At 47.0% G+C, this 19,641-nt stretch overlaps 1 protein-coding gene across 3 annotated transcripts in view; it reads left to right on the forward strand.

Moving 5' to 3' along the window:
• The window catches only part of CPNE8 (copine 8), a 587,797-nt gene that overhangs the window by 455,549 nt on the left and 112,607 nt on the right, over positions 1 to 19,641 (forward strand). For all 3 annotated transcript variants that reach the window (XM_029615275.1, XM_029615273.1, XM_029615272.1), the window contains exon 16: positions 19,097 to 19,224. In XM_029615275.1, the coding sequence (XP_029471135.1) occupies positions 19,097 to 19,224 (128 nt within the window). The remainder of the gene's footprint in view (positions 1 to 19,096; positions 19,225 to 19,641) is intronic.

Consider the following 19,641-nt stretch of genomic DNA (forward strand, 5'->3'; position numbering starts at 1 on the left):
AGTGCTGGGGAAAAAATTCTTCTAAGATGCCTGCAAAAAGGAAGGGCTGGGTGCGCTTGTACCCCTCTGAAGCCGCCATGCCCTCAAATCAGACACTGATAACTGCCCTACCGATCGGACTCCGAGTCAAGAGGAGAGCGAAATCCCCGCTGTTACTTCCCTCAAGGGAGCGAGGGAATTACCTGGGGAGGTTACTCTGAGCCCTCCGTGCCTTCATCCACACCAGGCCCCGGGATTGACTGGCTCCTCTCCCTTGCCCGGGACGCCGAAAGATGACGTCGGACGTGCGATCCCGGATGGTGGGGGCCAGAGAGAGGACTTGCCCGGGTCAAGCAGCGTGCAGCCGTGCTCGGAGGAGCTGAACGGGGAAAGAGCAGGGGCTGCTTTCCTGACTTCGACACCAGACGGCGACCGTGGAGCGCAGGTGGGGCTGCCGGAACCCTAGGGACAGCAACGGAGAGAGAAGACTTGGCCCAAATGGAACTGGGTGAGTCTTGCTATATACCTTCAAAACCTGATGTGGTAACGCTCGACGCGTTGTGGACTTAATGGTGGGACCTTGGTCAATGCCATAAGAAACAGGGGGCAGAGTTAAAAAGCCTAAAAGAAAAAGTTAATCTTCTGGAGGAAAAGGTGGAAAGTCAACCTATCGAATGAAACAACAGATTGAGAAAGTGGAAACTACGGTGGCTAAGAACTCGGACTGTGTTTTGAAAATTATTAAGGATTATAATTACATGAATAGGAGGATAGAATATCTTGAAAATTATAATAGGAGACTGAATTTACGAATGCTTAATTCCCCAATGTCTTAGGACAGGATTTCCTTGTGACTTTAAGAAAGTATATGATGGAAAGTTTTAAAATTTGATGAACAAGAACATTCCTGTAGTAAATAGCTGAATTTCCTACCAGTAATGATAACTCCAGAATAATCAAATTCAGTCCCGAGGCCTTAGAAAACTTAACACAGTTTCTTGAAAACTCAACTGAAGAGATCCTCGAACGTGGAACCTTAGTAGTAACTTACTTTAAGGAGGCTGATTTAAGCCAGATTATGCAGAGATATTTTAAAAATATCTCAGGTAGTTTCCTGTCCCAACAAGTCAGGATTTATCCTGACTTTACCCGAGTTACTCAGGAGAGACGGAGAGAATTTTTAAAGTTGAAAGTACAAGTAATATCACTGAGTTATGTCTTTCAATTAAGATATCCATGCAAGTGCACGGTTAAATCGAAGGATGAATCCTTCATCTTTTTCATTCCTGAGCAGTTAAAATCCTTTATCAATGCTAGGAATATAACTATACCCTCTGTAATTAACATCTAATCCTGAAGGTGCATAGTTTAGTAAAGCTCGGACACGCAGTAAATTGAGATATTTTTCTAATGTTAACTCCCATTTGTTTTCCTTTGTCTCACCTTATTCCTAATTACCTCTATAGAGGGGACATATAGTTAAGAATTTTATATGGAATAATGAAATTGAGTTAATCTATGATATTATATTTACTTTCTTTTTTCTTTCTGTAATTTGTTTAAAAGATATATACTATGTGAATCCCAGTTTTTCTGGAAGTAAGAATGTTTACTTAAATGTAGTTGAAAATGCATAAAAATTAAAATTAAAAAAAAAAAAAAAAAAAGAAGAGAGTAGTGTGAAAGTTAAAAAAAAAAAAAGAAAGAAAGAAACCATGCAGAAAAGTTCTGATAAAAACTGTAGTACTCAAGAGGAATCATAAAGACTAACCAGGACATTATTACAGTACTCTAAGTAAGAGAATAAGACAGCATGAAGAAGTTAAGTGTTGAAAGCAAGAGAGGACCGGATTTTTTAAATGTTGTTGAGCTGAAAATGAATATGTAGATGTTTGAAGATAACCCACTCAGAAAGAGATTGAGAAACAATGAATTGTGAGACAGCCCAGAAGAGGAGAAAAGTGCATGGAAAAAGCATGGAAAAATAGGTCCTATGTTTTTGGAGGGGTTTAACATAAGAAGATATGAGCACATCCATAAAAATAACAGCAGCAAGACAAGAAGATACAGTTATCCGGCATTCTGGTTAATTGACTATGCTGGTATTTGATTTTCACTCAAGTACTTTCATGACAGTAAAACTAAGCCCACCTTACAACCTTATACTAGTATTTATTGAAATCCAGTAATTAATGGCATACTTACTCAATGATCACTCCCACATGGGGCTTATCACTAATCTTCCCCTGCCCCATCACACACAACCTATCCCCACTCTCTTCCTCACATATTGACCTTTACACTACTTATCCCCACCCCTCCCCTACATTGCTCATCCCAACCACCCCCAATACTTGTGTAGGGTTGTCTAGAACCCATTGTATTTTGATATTGGGAATGTTCTAGCAGTGGGAAGTTCAAATGGGAGCAGTGTCATTTAGGAGTGACAAGAGGGCACATCCCCTAAATGGTAGATCACTATCAGGAGAAATATAAATGGTGAATCCATGAGTTTCTGTGGGAGTTCTGAGGATTGAGGAAAGTGAGAGACACCTTAGAGGACACCTGGAGAGAAGCTGCAAAGGGTGCTGTGTTCTGCGTTGGGGTTTCATTGGTTAGCAGGAGAAGAGTGCCTTCTTCTGCAAGTGGCAAAGGGCTAACTCAGGAAGTTCCAACCCATAGACGATAAGGAGAGGATTTGTTCCTGTTAAGCCAGCTATCTGTATGTAACTGTAGGAAACAAAAGGAGAATTCTTTGAAAATCTTACAAAGTCCAGAAAGTAGAGGCTTTGCTGGGAATAACAAAGGATTCCAGAGTTCTTGAACACAATTTAAGCTGCATAAGAAACTGATCTACCTTTCTGTGAGTTTTGAACAGTAAAGAACTGTTTTCTGTTTTGGATTTTTGTACTCTGCACTTTGTTTTTGTATCTGCTGAACTTGTGATTAATTTAAGCAAAAACTATTTCTATTTGGAGCCCAACATTTGGACAGTTTGCACTCTTTAGGGCCTTACAGGTTAATCTTATCCCCATCACAGAATCCATATTCGAGGACCTGCATACTGCTTTAAATGCACAAGCTTGAGCTTTTTTAAACTTGTGGATGTCTGCCTCCCTGCAAATCAGTTGCCTTTTTTCAGGAAATTATTGTGAACAGCATGAAGTTTCAATGCCTCCTGAGCAGAATAATCAGGCTGCTTCTCAGCAAATTTCAAAGAATTTTTCAAGGCATTGTCTAGCATTCACCCAGGTTGCTTTGGTTTCCTCAGTGTGATCTCCTTCAGTTGCATTAGATCTCTCCGAATGCACAACTTTTTGTATAATTTCTGCCTCACTAAGGGTTGATGTAACATCAAGGTTTTGATCGATGTTAACCGTTTCTTCAATTTCAGTCTTTTTAATTTAGTGCCAGGGTTTGTGGGGTCAGCATTTTGAAGGGCATTAGAATCTTTTTTTTAGTGATTTTGTTTCTCTTGCACATTGAAACTTTCATATTCTTCTTTATCAGAAGATCTTGCCACAAAAATCACTGCTGTCCACATTTTTCTTCAAGCCTTCCATAAAGTTGTACTTCCCTCAGAATATTTTAAGGCAAACCATTTACACAATATCTTATCTAAATGTTCCAGTTTTAGTTTGTGCAGCATACACCATTCATCAGTTGCTTTACTTGTCTCAGAATTTCACAAATTATAGTAACTCTGCCTTCTGTGCCTTGATGTCATAGATTGTAGATGAGCTGACATTAAATTACTGCGATCATCCTTCTTCTGTTTCTCCTTCTGCAGGTGATTAATTATGTCCAATTTCTGTGTGATCATTAACACTGCATGTTTTTCCCTGTTTCTCCTCTGCTTGTTTATGGGATACTGGTAGCCATAGTTGCAGGATATGTGATAAAAAGGGCCAGTATTGAGATGTGATGTGGGTTTTTCTTTGTCACCCCTAAATGCCTTCCTTTCCCCAGTGCTCTCCTCTATCTCATGTAGGCACAGTCAGGCAGTCCTTGTTCTACTTGGAGCCAGCTCTCTCTTCCTCCAATGCTTATATTGAGATGTAATATGGGATCCTTTTCTCCTTCCTCTGAACATCAACCCTATTTGTAAGCACAATCCTTATTCTGCTTAAAGCCATCTCTCCCTTTCCCATTGCTTTTCTTCCCAACCCCTTCATGCCAACCCTTCCTCAGCTCACCCTTCCTCTTCTCCTGTGCTCTACCTTTCCCCTTTGCCTTTAAATGTTGATGTAAGCAGTCTCCATTCAGTGTGCTGCCACAGGGCTGTAAATTACTAATGTTTGTACTTTCCAACCCTTTGCAGACCTGAAGTATTAAAAAAAAACAAACCTGCTGCTAGAGTCTGGTAAATTGAACTTTCCAGTTAGTATTCAGGCTTTTACCATAGTTGAGAGGAGAAAAAGGAAGAAGGGTTACATAAAATAAGAAAGATCAATGTGTCATCAGTAGTGATATGTATACAAAGGCACCCAGAATCATGGTATAAACAAAGAAAAATATGGCCCCAAAACAGAAATTTGAAGGACACCAACAGAGTGTGTGGGATATACAGAGTAATTGGTATTAGCCAGAATCGGGGGTGGATTCGCCGCCCAGGCCGCCCCGGAGATACCCTTAGTCTGCCGAGTGCGGCTCTGTCCGGCCGTGCTCAGCAGACCACGTGACTAGAGCGACCGGCCCACCGGGGGATGCCCGATCCCCCGATATGCCAATCCGCCCCTGGCCAGAATTCTGAAGGAGTAATTAGAGAGTTGAAGAAATCCAAGTGAAGGGAACTCCAGAGAAATGGGGAGGTCAATATTCAAAGTCATTTAGACGCCAGAAGCGTCAGGCCCGGGTCACGGTAGGCTACCGCAATCTGGACTTGAAGATAAAGAAAAATATAAAGTACTGTGAGAGTAGGAGAGTAAAGGATGGGGTGGAGGAAGAAGAAGGGGACCCAGAGAAACAGTCTTTAAAAAAAAAAGGATCTGGGAGCGATGGGTGGGGGAGGGGGAGTGACCAGTATAGACCCCCAACCCTGTATTTTGTACCTTAAATGATATAGGCCGCTTTGGGAAGGAGGCGGCAATCTCAGCCCAGCAGAGCCAACCTTTGGAGCTCAGGTGGAAGAGAGGAGAAGGAGGGCTGGACAGAGCTGTTTTAGTCATTTGTTTTTTTGCTTTTTTTAAAACCCTTCAGCTCTTAACCACTTTTGAATATAGCTGGTTAAGTCTAAAGTTATCCAACCAAGAATAGCCACATAACTAAACATAACCGGATAATCAAAAGAATATCTGAATATGTTCAAAAGTTAGACAGCTAACTTTAACTGGATAAGTTTAATCAGGAATACTCAGTGAGACATTTATCCCACTGAATATCCAGGACAAGTTATCGGCTAACTTTAGCTGGATAACTTGTCCACTAACTGGCTTACTGAATATGGACCTCACAGTGATTTGCAAAGATAATTTTATCCAATGTCAAAGATATTGAGAAATTATGTTTGATGTGAAGACACACACCACCTCCCCTACTCCCTCCCTCATACCCTGCCCCCCACACTACTTATCCCTTCTCTCTCCCATACTGCTCACCCTCTGCCTCCATACTTGTGTAGGCCTATCTAGGCCCCAATATGTTTTGATATTGGGAATGTGCTAACAATGGGAGTAGTTTCATTTAGGAGTGACAGTTTCAGAAGGAACATACTGTAAATGTGACTCCATGAGTCACTGCCAGAGTTCTGAGGATTGAAGTGAAAGACATCTTGAAAGGAGCCTAAGGAGAGAGAATATAGACATTAACAGAAATATGAAGACAATTAAACAAGTTCAGGACAGATTCATTAGCGTAAGAGGGTCTGAAACCAGATTTGGAGGAATCAATAGCATAAGAGGAAAGAACAAAGTATAGAGTTTGTTGGTAGACTGACAGTTCAAAGAATTTTTTTAAGGAAAAATCAGAAGAGAGATGGGATGCTAATTCAAAATAATATAAGGATCCAGAGAAGACTTCTTAAAAATAGAACAGACCACTGTACATGTGAAAATGTCTGGGACAGTCAGTACCAGAGTAAATAGCTGAAGAAGAACAGAATGAAGGTAAGAAGGGGACTGGATATTTCTGAGTAGAATAAAGGTGGGATTAGGATCATCTGGAGAGGCAGTAGGCTTGGCAACTAGAAATAGGACAGTAAGGGATTGTACAGAAAGTGTAAACAGAGAAAAGGAAGCAGTAGAAGAGTATGACAAAGATGGGAGTGTAGAAACAGTGGGATCTTTAGAAGGGTGGAGGAAGTAGAGATGTGTAGAGTAGTGATTTTCTTGACAAAGGAGTTCAGAAAGAAAGATGGAGTAAGAGAAGCAGGAATAAGGATATGACAAGGATATATAAAGAGCCCACATGGTTGACAAATGGAAAAGTGAATAAGAGAAAGTAATTTAATTTATCAGTATTTAGGGTTAAAATGAAAGAATGGTGTGAGAATTCAAAACTGGTGATAAAATGTAGACGAAAAGTATGATATTTTTTCAACAACAGCTACTTCCATCTTTAATTAATTGCTACAGAATATTTAAATTAGTGATAATTTCAGATTTAATTGCATTTCTGTTCATTTGAATGAAAATTAAACTATTTCTACTATGATAAGCTTGCAGTTGGGTCACAAAATCGTCTTACCATGAGATATTTTTGTTTTATCATGCTCCAAGGACAAGCAGGATGGTAGCCCTCACACATGGGTAACATCATCAATGGAGCCAGGCATGGAAAGGTTTTGTTTCTAGAAACTTTGACTGACACTCAACATGGCCAGCATGCCACTATCCACACGTCCACACGGGGTCCCTCTTCAGTCTCTCTTTTTCCATGAAGCTGAAGCCTTGTGGCTGTGGAACTCGCACTTTTTTGCTGTGGAAAACAACATTTCTCTTTTTCCCGAGTCTCATCAGGTCCATCTGCGATTTTTCGGGGGGTTTTCTCTCGGTATCAGTAAGTTTCCCTGGTAGTTTGTGCAGTGCGACGGTGAGCATCAGTGAAGCGATTGGCTTTTTGGCAGCCCTGATCCAGTCTTTCCTTGACCTGGTTCCAGAGACGGCAGATCGTCTTTGCCGTAGACTGAGCTGCAGGTGAGGGTACGGAAAGCGGCACTGGTAAAGGCAGGCGTTGCTGGTAACCAAATACCATGGAGAAGGGAGAGACGTCAGTGGCAGAGGCGATATGGGTATTGTGGGATAACTCGGCCCATGGCAAGATGTCGGCCCAGTTATTCTGCTGATCATTGACGTAGGATCTTAGGAATGTCTTCAGAGAGCGGTTTGTCCTCTTGGCTTGGCTATTCACTTGAGGGTGGTAGGCCGAAGTCAGATTCAGGGTAATATCAAACTTTTTACACAGGGAATTCCAGTACTTGGCAGCAAATTGTGGCCCACGATCAGAAACTATCTCTTTGGGTAATCTATGTAAGCAGAATACATTGTTCAGGAAGAGTTTTGCCAATTCAGGAGCCGAAGGGAGGCTCTGTAGTGGGCCATTTTTGAAAAGCGGTCGATAATAACCCAGATGACCGTGTTGCCCTTTGATGGGGGCAGATCGACGATGAAGTCAGTAAAGATGCTTGACCAGAAGAGGTTGGATCCGGAAGAGGTTGGAGGAGTCCCCAAAGGTGGCCAGTCGTAGGTTTTTGCTGTGCACAGATGGGGCGGGAGTCCACATAACTGCGGGAGTCTTTAACCATGCTAGACCACCAGTAATGTCTTCTCAACATCTCAAGGGTCCAAGCCTGGCCAGGATGGCCGGCCAACTTTGAGTCATTGCCCCAGCGGAGGATGCGCTCTCGGAGATGGTGTGGGACCACCGAATTCCCAGCTGGTACTGTTCTGGTAAGTGCGAGGGTTATGCAGGCTGGGTCGATGATGTGCCTAGGATTTTCGGGCGTATCTTCTGGCTCGAGAGAGCATTCACTCGGGTGTTCTTTGCTGCAGGACGGAAGCAGAGTTCAAAGTTAAAACATTCAAAGAACAGCGCCCAATGGGCCTGTCTGGGATTCAATAGCTGGGCTTCCTTTAAGTGTTTGAGGTTCTTGTGGTCTGTAAAGATCGTGAACTTATGCTGTGCTCCTTCTAACTTCGAAGACGAAGGGGTGGTTAGGATCTGGGTGATGTAGACAGGGTCCGGTGCAGAAGGCCTCTTTCAAGGCATGGAAAGCAGATTGAGCCTTGGGGCTCCAAACTTGAAGGTTACTACCTTTCCTAGTCATGGCCGTGGATGGAGCAGCTAGCGTGAAGTAGTTAGCAATTGTGAAGGCTCACCGCCCGTGCTGACCTGGGTGCCGCTCCGCTGCCTCCAACTCAGGCCCCTCGCGAGTCCTGGATATCCCTGGAGTCCCTCAGTCGCACAGGACTCCCTTGGTTCAGGTCTCCGCTGGCCCTGGTTTTGCGGGGCTTCTGGGTTCTCTTTGAATGGAGTGGGGTTGAAGCAGTCCCCCAACCCCCTCCATTTCCTTCTGCTTTGCTTCCTGGCACTGGCTTTTTCCGGCCACTGCCGCTACCTAGGCACGCCCCTTTCCTCTAGCTCCCTAGGCTCACCTGTGTGACTCATTAGTGTCAGAGTCTGCCACCTGCTCACCTCCAGGCTCTCCCTACAGGTCAGGTGGTGGTTCTAGGAACCTGGGATTTGTAGTTCTCGCCTTCACCTGCTCCCCCTGCTGGCTGGCAGCTGCATCACATTCGTGTGATTTTTCTTCAGGCCTTCTCTCTGTGCTCCCTGCGGGATGCAGGGCACAGTTACTTTGTCTCTTTCGGTGGGAGAGCGGGCTGGTGCCCCTCTCCCGGGCACTTTCGTACGGTCTGAAATAGGCCCCTGCTGGCTGGCAGCTGCATCACATTCGTGTGATTTTTCTTCAGGGCCTTCTCTTCTGTGCTCCCTGCGGGATGCAGGGCACAGTTACTTTGTCTCTTTCGGTGGGAGAGCGGGCTGGTGCCCCTCTCCCGGGCACTTTCGTACGGTCTGAAATAGGCCCCTGCTGGCTGGCAGCTGCATCACATTCGTGTGATTTTTCTTCAGGCCTTCTCTTCTGTGCTCCCTGCGGGATGCAGGGCACAGTTACTTTGTCTCTTTCGGTGGGAGAGCGGGCTGGTGCCCCTCTCCCGGGCACTTTCGTACGGTCTGAAATAGGCCCCTGCTGGCTGGCAGCTGCATCACATTCGTGTGATTTTCTTCAGGCCTTCTCTTCTGTGCTCCCTGCGGGATGCAGGGCACAGTTACTTTGTCTCTTTCGGTGGGAGAGCGGGCTGGTGCCCCTCTCCCGGGCACTTTCGTACGGTCTGAAATAGGCCCCTGCTGGCTGGCAGCTGCATCACATTCGTGTGATTTTTCTTCAGGCCTTCTCTTCTGTGCTCCCTGCGGGATGCAGGGCACAGTTCCTTTGTCTCTTTCGGTGGGAGAACGGGCTGGTGCCCCTCTCCCGGGCACTTTCGTACGGTCTGAGATAGGCCCCTGCTGGCTGGCAACCGGGAGCAACCCCACAGCCCCCCCGCCAGGGTTACGGTTTCCCCTCCCTCCTTCCCTCTTTCCCATCAGTGCACAGGTGCATGCCTGGCAGTGGTCCCCTCCTCCCCCCCCCTCGTCTTTCTCCCTAGCCTCTGCGCAGGGAGTGTACCTTCCTTGTCAGCTGCATCACATTCGTGTGATTTTTCTTTCAGGCCTTCTCTTCTGTGCTCCCTGCGGGATGCAGGGCACAGTTACTTTGTCTCTTTCGGTGGGAGAGCGGGCTGGTGCCCCTCTCCCGGGCACTTTCGTACGGTCTGAAATAGGCCCCTGCTGGCTGGCAACCGGGAGCAACCCCACAGCCCCCCCGCCAGGGTTACGGTTTCCCCTCCCTCCTTCCCTCTTTCCCATCAGTGCACAGGTGCATGCCTGGCAGTGGTCCCCTCCTCCCCCCCCCCCCTCGTCTTTCTCCCTAGCCTCTGCGCAGGGAGTGTACCTCTTTGGTCAGCTGCGTCACATCTTTGTGATTTTGTTCAGGCCTTTCTTCTGTGTTCCCTGCGGGATGCAGGGCACAGTTATTTGACTATTTCGGTGGGAGAGTGGGCTGGTGCCCCTCTCCCGGGCATTTTTCTGTACGGTCTGAAATAGGCCCCTGCTGGCTGGCAACCGGGAGCAACCCCACAGCCCCCCCGCCAGGGTTACGGTTTCCCCTCCCTCCTTCCCTCTTTCCCATCAGTGCACAGGTGCATGCCTGGCAGTGGTCCCCTCCTCCCCCCCCCCTCGTCTTTCTCCCTAGCCTCTGCGCAGGGAGTGTACCTTCCTTGTCAGCTGCATCACATTCGTGTGATTTTTCTTCAGGCCTTCTCTTCTGTGCTCCCTGCGGGATGCAGGGCACAGTTACTTTGTCTCTTTCGGTGGGAGAGCGGGCTGGTGCCCCTCTCCCGGGCACTTTCGTACGGTCTGAAATAGGCCCCTGCTGGCTGGCAACCGGGAGCAACCCCACAGCCCCCCCGCCAGGGTTACGGTTTCTCCCCTCCCTCCTTCCCTCTTTCCCATCAGTGCACAGGTGCATGCCTGGCAGTGGTCCCCTCCTCCCCCTCCTCCCCCTCGTCTTTCTCCCTAGCCTCTGCGCAGGGAGTGTACCTTCCTTGTCAGCTGCATCACATTCGTGTGATTTTTCTTCAGGCCTTCTCTTCTGTGCTCCCTGCGGGATGCAGGGCACAGTTATTTTGTCTCTTTCGGTGGGAGAGCGGGCTGGTGCCCCTCTCCCGGGCACTTTCGTACGGTCTGAAATAGGCCCCTGCTGGCTGGCAACCAGGAGCAACCCCACAGCCCCCCCGCCAGGGTTACGGTTTCCCCTCCCTCCTTCCCTCTTTCCCATCAGTGCACAGGTGCATGCCTGGCAGTGGTCCCCTCCTCCCCCTCGTCTTTCTCCCTAGCCTCTGCGCAGGGAGTGTACCTTCCTTGTCAGCTGCATCACATTCGTGTGATTTTTCTTCAGGCCTTCTCTTCTGTGCTCCCTGCGGGATGCAGGGCACAGTTCTTTGTCTCTTTCGGTGGGAGAGCGGGCTGGTGCCCCTCTCCCGGGCACTTTCGTAACGGTCTGAAATAGGCCCCTGCTGGCTGGCAACCGGAGCAACCCCACAGCCCCCCCCGCCAGGGTTACGGTTTCCCCTCCCTCCTTCCCTCTTTCCCATCAGTGCACAGGTGCACGCCTGGCAGTGGTCCCCTCCTCCCCCTCGTCTTTCTCCCTAGCCTCTGCGCAGGGAGTGTACCTTCCTTGTCAGCCTGCATCACATTCGTGTGATTTTTCTTCAGGCCTTCTCTTCTGTGCTCCCTGCGGGATGCAGGGCACAGTTATTTTGTCTCTTTCGGTGGGAGAGCGGGCTGGTGCCCCTCTCCCGGGCACTTTCGTACGGTCTGAAATAGGCCCCTGCTGGCTGGCAACCGGGAGCAACCCCACAGCCCCCCCGCCAGGGTTACGGTTTCCCCTCCCTCCTTCCCTCTTTCCCATCAGTGCACAGGTGCATGCCTGGCAGTGGTCCCCTCCTCCCCCTCGTCTTTCTCCCTAGCCTCTGCGCAGGGAGTGTACCTTCCTTGTCAGCTGCATCACATTCGTGTGGTTTTTCTTCAGGCCTTCTCTTCTGTGCTCCCTGCGGGATGCAGGGCACAGTTATTTTGTCTCTTTCGGTGGGAGAGCGGGCTGGTGCCCCTCTCCCGGGCACTTTCGTACGGTCTGAAATAGGCCCCTGCTGGCTGGCAACCGGGAGCAACCCCACAGCCCCCCCGCCAGGGTTACGGTTTCCCCTCCCTCCTTCCCTCTTTCCCATCAGTGCACAGGTGCATGCCTGGCAGTGGTCCCCTCCCCCCCCCCCCCTCGTCTTTCTCCCTAGCCTCTGCGCAGGGAGTGTACCTTCCTTGTCAGCTGCATCACATTCGTGTGATTTTTCTTCAGGCCTTCTCTTCTGTGCTCCCTGCGGGATGCAGGGCACAGTTACTTTGTCTCTTTCGGTGGGAGAGTGGGCTGGTGCCCCTCTCCCGGGCACTTTCGTACGGTCTGAAATAGGCCCTGCTGGCTGGCTCTAGTATTACTAGCTGCCTTATGGTATCTTATCCATTCCTGCCCCCGGCAGCGCTGCACTCCATCACACAATGAAGTTCCTGTAATAATTTGTTAAACCCAAGGAATCTTCGTAAGGCGCGGAGACCTACTGGCTGGGGCCAGTCTCGAATTCCTTGGAGTTTCTCAGGGTCCATGGTGAAACCACGATTGGAGATAATGTAGCATAGAAATGGAAGACGAGTCCGTTCGAAGATACACTTCTCTAATTTTGCATAGAGACGATTGTCTCTGAGGTGTTGGAGGACTGTTTGAACATGTGAGCGGTGGGACTTCAGGTCTTTGGAAAAGATCAGTATATCGTCTAGATATACATTGACAAATGAGTATAGTAGGTCCCGGAAGATCTCATTTATCAAACGCTGAAAGACCGCAGAGGCGTTACAAAGTCCGAAAGGCATTACTACATACTCGTAGTGGCCATTCCTTGTATTGAAACAGTCTTCCAGATATCCTCTGGCTGGATCTGTACAAGATTGTATGCCTCTCGGAGATCTAACTTTGTAAAGATCTGGGCTCCTTGTAGGCGATCAAATAGTTCGCTAATGAGTGGCAGAGGGTAAAGATCCTTGCGAGTCACAGTGTTTAGCCCACGGTAGTCAATGCAAGGACATAAACTGCCATCTTTCTTCTTCACGAAGAAGAATCTGGCTCCTGTCAGGGAATCGGAGGGTCTTATGAATCCTTTATTCAGATTCTCTTTAATGTACTCAGACATTGCTTGGGTTTCCGGCAGCGAGAGAGGGTAGGTTCTGCCCTTGTGAAGCGTGGTACCAGGAAGGAGCTCAATGGGGCAATTGAATTCTCAGAAAGGAGGCAGGATGTCAGCATTTTGTTTGGAGAACACATCTTTGAAGTCAGAATATGAAGCAGGTAACTTGGTAAGGGTTGTAGAGTTCAGAATGGTAACCGCTGGAGACACCTGTTGCAGACAGCAGTTCTGGCACTGGGGTCCCCACTAACTTAACTGCAGGGATTGCCAGTCGAAGTGGGGTCTGTGTACCTGAAGCCAAGGAAGTCCTAGGATCACCGGATGCGTGGAACGCTTCAAGACGTACAGTGAAATTTCCTTTTCATGGAGGGTTCCCACAGTGAGGCAGAAAGCCACGGTATGATGAGTAATGCGTCCAGGGAGGTGCTCTCCCTGGATTGATACGATGCGGAGAGGTACTTACAGAGGTTGAAGCGGGATCTGGAGTAGTGTGACGATGTCATCCAGAATAAAATTGCCACTCGCCCCGGTGTCCACGAATGCGGTAGTGGGAAAGGAGCATGATTCCCTAAAGAGGGACACAGGGAGTAATAATTGGGGGCCAGTAACAGTAGCACCCAAGCTTGGGACCCCCGCCAGGCTCAGGCTTTGCAGTTTCTCGGACGTACGGGGCAGGACTGCAGGAGGTGTCCGGGACCACCACAATAAAGGCAAAGGTCTTGTTTCTTACGTCGGAGACGATCTTCAGGAGACGGGCATCTGCGATTAATTTGCATCAGTTCCACTAGTGATGGAGGAGGTGCCGGTAAGGCCTTCAACTGGGGGCTCGTGGCACGAGCTGGGCATGAGGCAGAAGGCCGGAGGACCTTTACCTCCTGGTGTCGCTGTTGGAGGCGATGGTCAATCTTGCCAACCAGGGAAATAGGGTCTTCAAGAGATGTAGGAATCTCTCTAGCAGCCAGCTCGTCCTTGAGAGCCGGAGACAGGCCCTGTATATAGATTACCCGTAGGCAGTCCTCTTGCCATCCCAGTTCTGTGGCTAATGTTCTAAATTCCACCGTGAATTCGGTGAGCGAATGCGAGCCTTGACGGAGGTGGAGAAGTTGATGACCCGCAACCACTTGTCGGCCGGGATCTTCGAAGGTTCGCTTGAAAACGGAGATGAAGTGGGAGAGGTGATGGAGGATGTCATCAGAACACTCCCAAAGTGGGGAAGCCCATGCCAGGGCTTTCCCCTCAAGGCGTGAGAGGATGAAGGTGATCTTGGTGGTTTCACTTGGAAACAGCACAGGCTGTAGTGCGAATTGCATAAAACATTGGTTGATGAAGCCTCGGCAGAGGCATGGATCCCCATTGAAATGGGGTGGAGCTGGGAGGGTCAGTGATGCCCGCGGGGGCAGGGTTTGAGCAAAACCCCCTGAGTTGGCCATAACAGAATCCTCTAGTTGAGCCCGTAGTCTCTCCACAGATGAAGCTAATGCTTCGATGGTTCACTGTTGTTCTTGGACATGAGCAGCTAGGCCAGGGATGGCCTGCAAGGCGGGAGACTCCGCCGAGTCCATGGCCTTGGCAACCTGTTGCGCTGTAGGTGGACCCTTGGCCTGGTGCAGGATTGATATGGCCTTCCTGTCGGACCCGGAAAGCGCCTGCCAACAGGAGGCAGAGTACAGGAGGAGACAGAGGCTAGCTGGAGCTTTGCCAATAGCAACCCGGGATTCCCTCAGGTTGAGCCCTTAGTTACCCGGGCTGCTTGGTCTTAGGTGGGCCTCATAGGGTCTCCTAGAGAGGAAGTGCAGGAGAGTGCCCCCCACGAACAAGAGTGCGTGGTCGGTGTCCAAGCAAGAATGTCCAAAGGTCGCAGGAGGCCAAAAGAGAGTGACCGAGTGGATAGCAAGGATCGAGGCCAGAGTAACAGTCTAGAATGGTCAGTCAAAGCAGGGGTCAGTACCTGTAGTTAATTCAGGAGTGGTCAGGAAGAGGTCAGTTCCAGGCAGCGGTCTGACGAGGTCAGTGGACATGCAGAGGTCAGTTCCAGGCAGCGGTCAGGCATGGTCAGTGAACAGGCAGAGGTCGGATCCAGGCAGCAGTCAGACGAGGTCAAGAGCAAGCAAAGGTCAGTACCGTGAGATCAATCTGAAGGGTACTACCAGGATGGAGAGACGAAGGAACAGGAGACACTGGAACAGGAGACACTGGAACAGGCAAACTAGAGAACACCAGAGTGTACGACCCGATTGCCAAGGCAAGGAAATGGTGACTGACCACTTCCTTAAATCCTGCTGTCAATCAGGGCACGCCGCAGAGCTGGGATCTGCCCTTGGCCCTTTAAGAGGCTGGGCGGTCCCCGCGCGTGCCTAGGGGCGGGGCCGACGCCATGGAGGATGCTGAGCCCTGCCATGAGGCCTGGACAGGAGACTGAGCGGGGGAGCTAGGTACGCCGCAAACTGGCTGCGGAGGAGGAGAGGCCGGAGCTCGTGGATGGGTGAGAAAGGTGAGCAGGGCCGGCTGCGGAGCGGACATGGCCCGGATGCACAATTACACCTATTATGTGTGCTGAAAATTTTTGGTAAAAATCCAAACGAATAGTTGTATATCCAAACCCCTTCCCAACTCTAATCCCAGTAATACTTCTACTCGGTCTGGGTAAGCTTATGCATGAACAGGCATATTAGGTGGGCAATTTTGTAAAAGGCCATTTCTCCCAGTAAAACACTTTTTTACCCACAGAAATGTCTTTGAAAACTACCCTCCCTAACCACTTAAAGTGAAAAAGTTACTCCCAGGGAGGATAACTTTCAAACAACTACGCATGACAACATATAGTCGCTGATATGGCTGCATGTAGTTTTACTATGCTATTTTATAACCTATGGGTATCACATATGCACAAATTATAAAATATCTGGTAACCACAACGGTACAATGCACTAGGGGAAAAAACTAAGTAATATAGTTTCCCTCTATCTGTACTAAATGACTAATTAAAGGAGCCTTTTTGCATAGATATCAACTCACACAATATATTAATGAAAGTTTTTTATTAATGAGACCACACCATAAAATCTATCTAGACAAAAAAATCCTGTCTGGCACACACATTGCCTGTGTGTGCTAGACAGGATTTTTTTGTCTAGATAGACGTCACTTCCCACATTGCCTGTGGGAAGTGACGTCAGTTCCTGGTTTGAACACAACTGGAAAATACGGTTTGAAAAGAGTTCTTTGTTTGAATCGACGTTTGATGTTATTTAAAAGAATATGTGGGAAAAATTGAGTTACCACCAAGTAGAAGAGCTAGGCAGTGAGTTGACTGTCTACATATGAGTGTGACTATTGAGTGAGGGATTTGGCGTGAACTGTCCCTGAGGAAGCCCGCCACAGACGGGTGAAACAAGGATCGCTTGTTGGAATAGTCCTAAAGGAGTTCAATGGACTGTGCTAAATATCTTGGTCACTGGATGTTGAAGAGGATTAAAAAGGAAAACGCTTCTGAGTTAATAAAAAAATTTTTCAGTGGCCCATGAAGCAGTCAGATATATATGTTTAATTAAATTATTGTGAGGAGGAACATGTTTATTGTTGAAAAACATTATATATAGGTATTTAAAAGCTGTTTTTGCACTGGTTATTAAGTAGTGTTTACATCAAATGTGTTAATGTTTTTATGGGGTGTTGGTATGAATGAGAAGTATGTGTGTGCTAGACAGGATTTTTTTGTCTAGATAGATTTTATGGTGTGGTCTCATTAATAAAAAACTTTCATTGATATTTTGTGTGAGTTGATATCTATGCAAAAAGGCTCCCTTAATTAGTCATTTAGTACAAATTATAAAATATGCATATTTTTACCCCGCAACATACATGTGTAGGTATACATACACGTGAAGACATGCAGTGCATTAAAACCACATATTACAATGCCTTGAACGCATTCACTTTTCTATTTTAAAAATTTATGCATGCATATTTTACGTATGAAAATAAACAAGGACTTACTTGCATCAGACCCAATTTATGTGTGCAAGTCAGACAATTTGAAAACATGCACATGTCAAGGAAATTAACCAGTTTACCAATTAGTCCACTAGTTCATCTTGTCCTTCTCCAGGTCATTGAGATCTTCCTGATTCTTCAATCTGAACTCCCCTCAGTCCACTTGGTCAGTACCTCACAATAAACACATTTTAATATCACTTTTACCAGATACTTAGTAGGTGTAAAAATACATAAGTTGGCATATGTACACATGTAAATGTCTTTTAATATAGCAACTTATGCGCATAAATATTGGCCCTGCCCCAGAATGCCCCAGACCATCACCTCTTTTTTACATGTGTAAATGTGCGCGAGAAAGTGAAAATATGAGTGTTTGCAACTTTTACAAAATATGGAATATGTGATTAGAAGCTACTTACATGCATATCTGCTAATTCTTTATGTGCCCAAATTTTTGCAAATTCACTTATAAGAAGGTAATTTTCAATAGTCTATACACGTCAGCACATATGCACATAGGGGCGGATTTTAAGAGCCCTGCTCGCGTAAATCCGGGCGGATTTACGCGAGCAGGGCCTTGCGCGCCGGTGCGCCTATTTTACATAGGCCTGCCGGCGCGCGCAGAGCCCCGGGACTCGCGTAAGTCCCAGGGTTTTTCGAGGGGGCGTGTCGGGGGCGGGACCGATCGGCGCTGCATTTTCGGGGCGGGACGCGGCGTGTCGGGGGCGGGCCCGGGGGCGTGGTTTCGGCCCGGGGCGGTCCGGGGGCGTGGCCGCGCCCTCCGGAACCGCCCCCCGGGTCGCATCTCGGCGCGCTAGTGGCCCGCTGGCGCGCGACGATTTACTTCTCCCTTCGGGAGGCGTAAATCCCCCGACAAAGGTAGGGGGGGGGTTTAGACAGGGCCAGGGGGGTGGGTTAGGTAGAGGAAGGGAGGGGAAGGTGAGGGGAGGGCGAAAGCGAATTCCCTCCAAGGCCGCTCCGATTTCGGAGCGGCCTCGGAGGGAACGGAGGTAGGCTGCGCGGCTCAGCGCGCGCCGGCTACACGAAATCGGCAGCCTTGCGCGCGCCGATCCAGGATTTTAGCAGATACGCGCGGCTACGTGCGTATCTACTAAAATCCAGCATACTTTTGTTTGCGCCTGATGCGCCAACAAAAGTACGCGAAGGCGCCCTTTTTTAAAATCTACCCCATAAGGTACAGCAGTATTTTATGAACTGTGTGGTGGGAGCTTCATAATTTATAAAATCCCATGTATCTGCCTCAAAGATATGTGTGTAGTTTCAGTATGTGTGCATATTTGCAATACAGAAAACCACATACTTTCTGTATCCATTTTATAAAAGTTCATGGATATATTTTACACACATAATAACTGTAATATGTGTGCATATTTAGCCACAGGCAGCTATTCTTTGAAATATGCATGTACTCCACTTATGAAAGTACTTACTTGTGTGTGTACTTGGAATCACCATTTTCCCAGCACTTTCAGCAGTTCATTCATATCCTCCAGCAGTTCACCCTGACCTCCCTCCACGTAACCCAGACCTTCCAGCCAAAAACTGTAGACAAAAAACAAGTGCAATTTTACTTCCATGACTTAATTAGCAGGTATAAAAGCATTCGGTCAGGTTCAGTATTGTATGCATGTATATTGCTTACAGAATAGCAGCTTGTGCGCAAATTTCCAAATCACTTCCTGGGATGCCCCTGAACCACCCCTTTTTTGCACGCAGCACTGCTAGCACATGTGTACTTCAGGCTTTTGCAAAATAATACTTACACATGTAACTTCCAGTTTTACACATTTTGCAAATTTATCCCTAAAAACTGAGCCAAAAGTCTGGATTTTAGGTAGGGCATTCACAACATTTCAGAAGGACTGAATGCTACAGATTTCTTTTAGTATAAAAATGCTAAAATTAATTTTTTTGGTTTTAGCTACAATAACAAACATTTTAATGATAATTTTAAAACACCTTTTAACATAGATACTAATATGTGCATCAGTTCACTTTTTGGCAACATGGCCTACCTGATGATTCTTTTAATTTAAAAAATATCATTCTGTAGACAGAGATAATGAAATTATCCAATTGCAGGCCTTTTCTATTACTAAAGAGACCTTCTATTAAAATGAATTAGTCTTGGAATGTTCAGTCAATGCAAGAATTTGAAGGACTGAATATGACAACATATTTCATAACATCTATCATTTAATTGTCATCCCCTTCTCAAAACATATATTATTTTCATTCATCTCTTTCCATTGCTATTATCTTTCCATTTGTTTCAGAATGGAAACCCACAGAACCCTTACTGTAATGGAATTGATGGTGTGATGGAAGCCTATTATAGAAGTCTAAAAACTGTACAGCTTTATGGTCCAACAAATTTTGCTCCTGTAATAAATCATGTTGCAAGGTAAGTGTGTAAGCCTTTGTTGAAGCTAGCTTTCATGTTAATAGTAAACGTTTGATTAATCCAAATGTAAAATTACTTGTATTTGTTTATAAAAAGAAAAACTACAAAAACATGAGAAATGCTTGATTCTGTCTATCCCATTGTTGATTAATCAGGCTTTTAAGTTCATTAACATTAGAGATATACACAAATGTCCAAACCCCTGAAAAACTTCAGGTTTGAGAAAGTTACTTTGACCCCTGCACATATGTCTGATATCCAGCCCTATAGTACTGGAATCATTTGTAGGGGATAGGGTATCTTTGTGATATGGAAGAAGCTCCTTCCCTTGATATCCGAGTAAGAGAAAGATGTGCAGTTTTGTGGATAATGCATGTGACTGTGAGAGAGACTGTGAACCAGATATTCAAAAGATCA

The sequence above is a fragment of the Rhinatrema bivittatum genome, chromosome 9 (assembly GCF_901001135.1).
Source record: "Rhinatrema bivittatum chromosome 9, aRhiBiv1.1, whole genome shotgun sequence".
NCBI lineage: Eukaryota > Metazoa > Chordata > Amphibia > Gymnophiona > Rhinatrematidae > Rhinatrema > Rhinatrema bivittatum.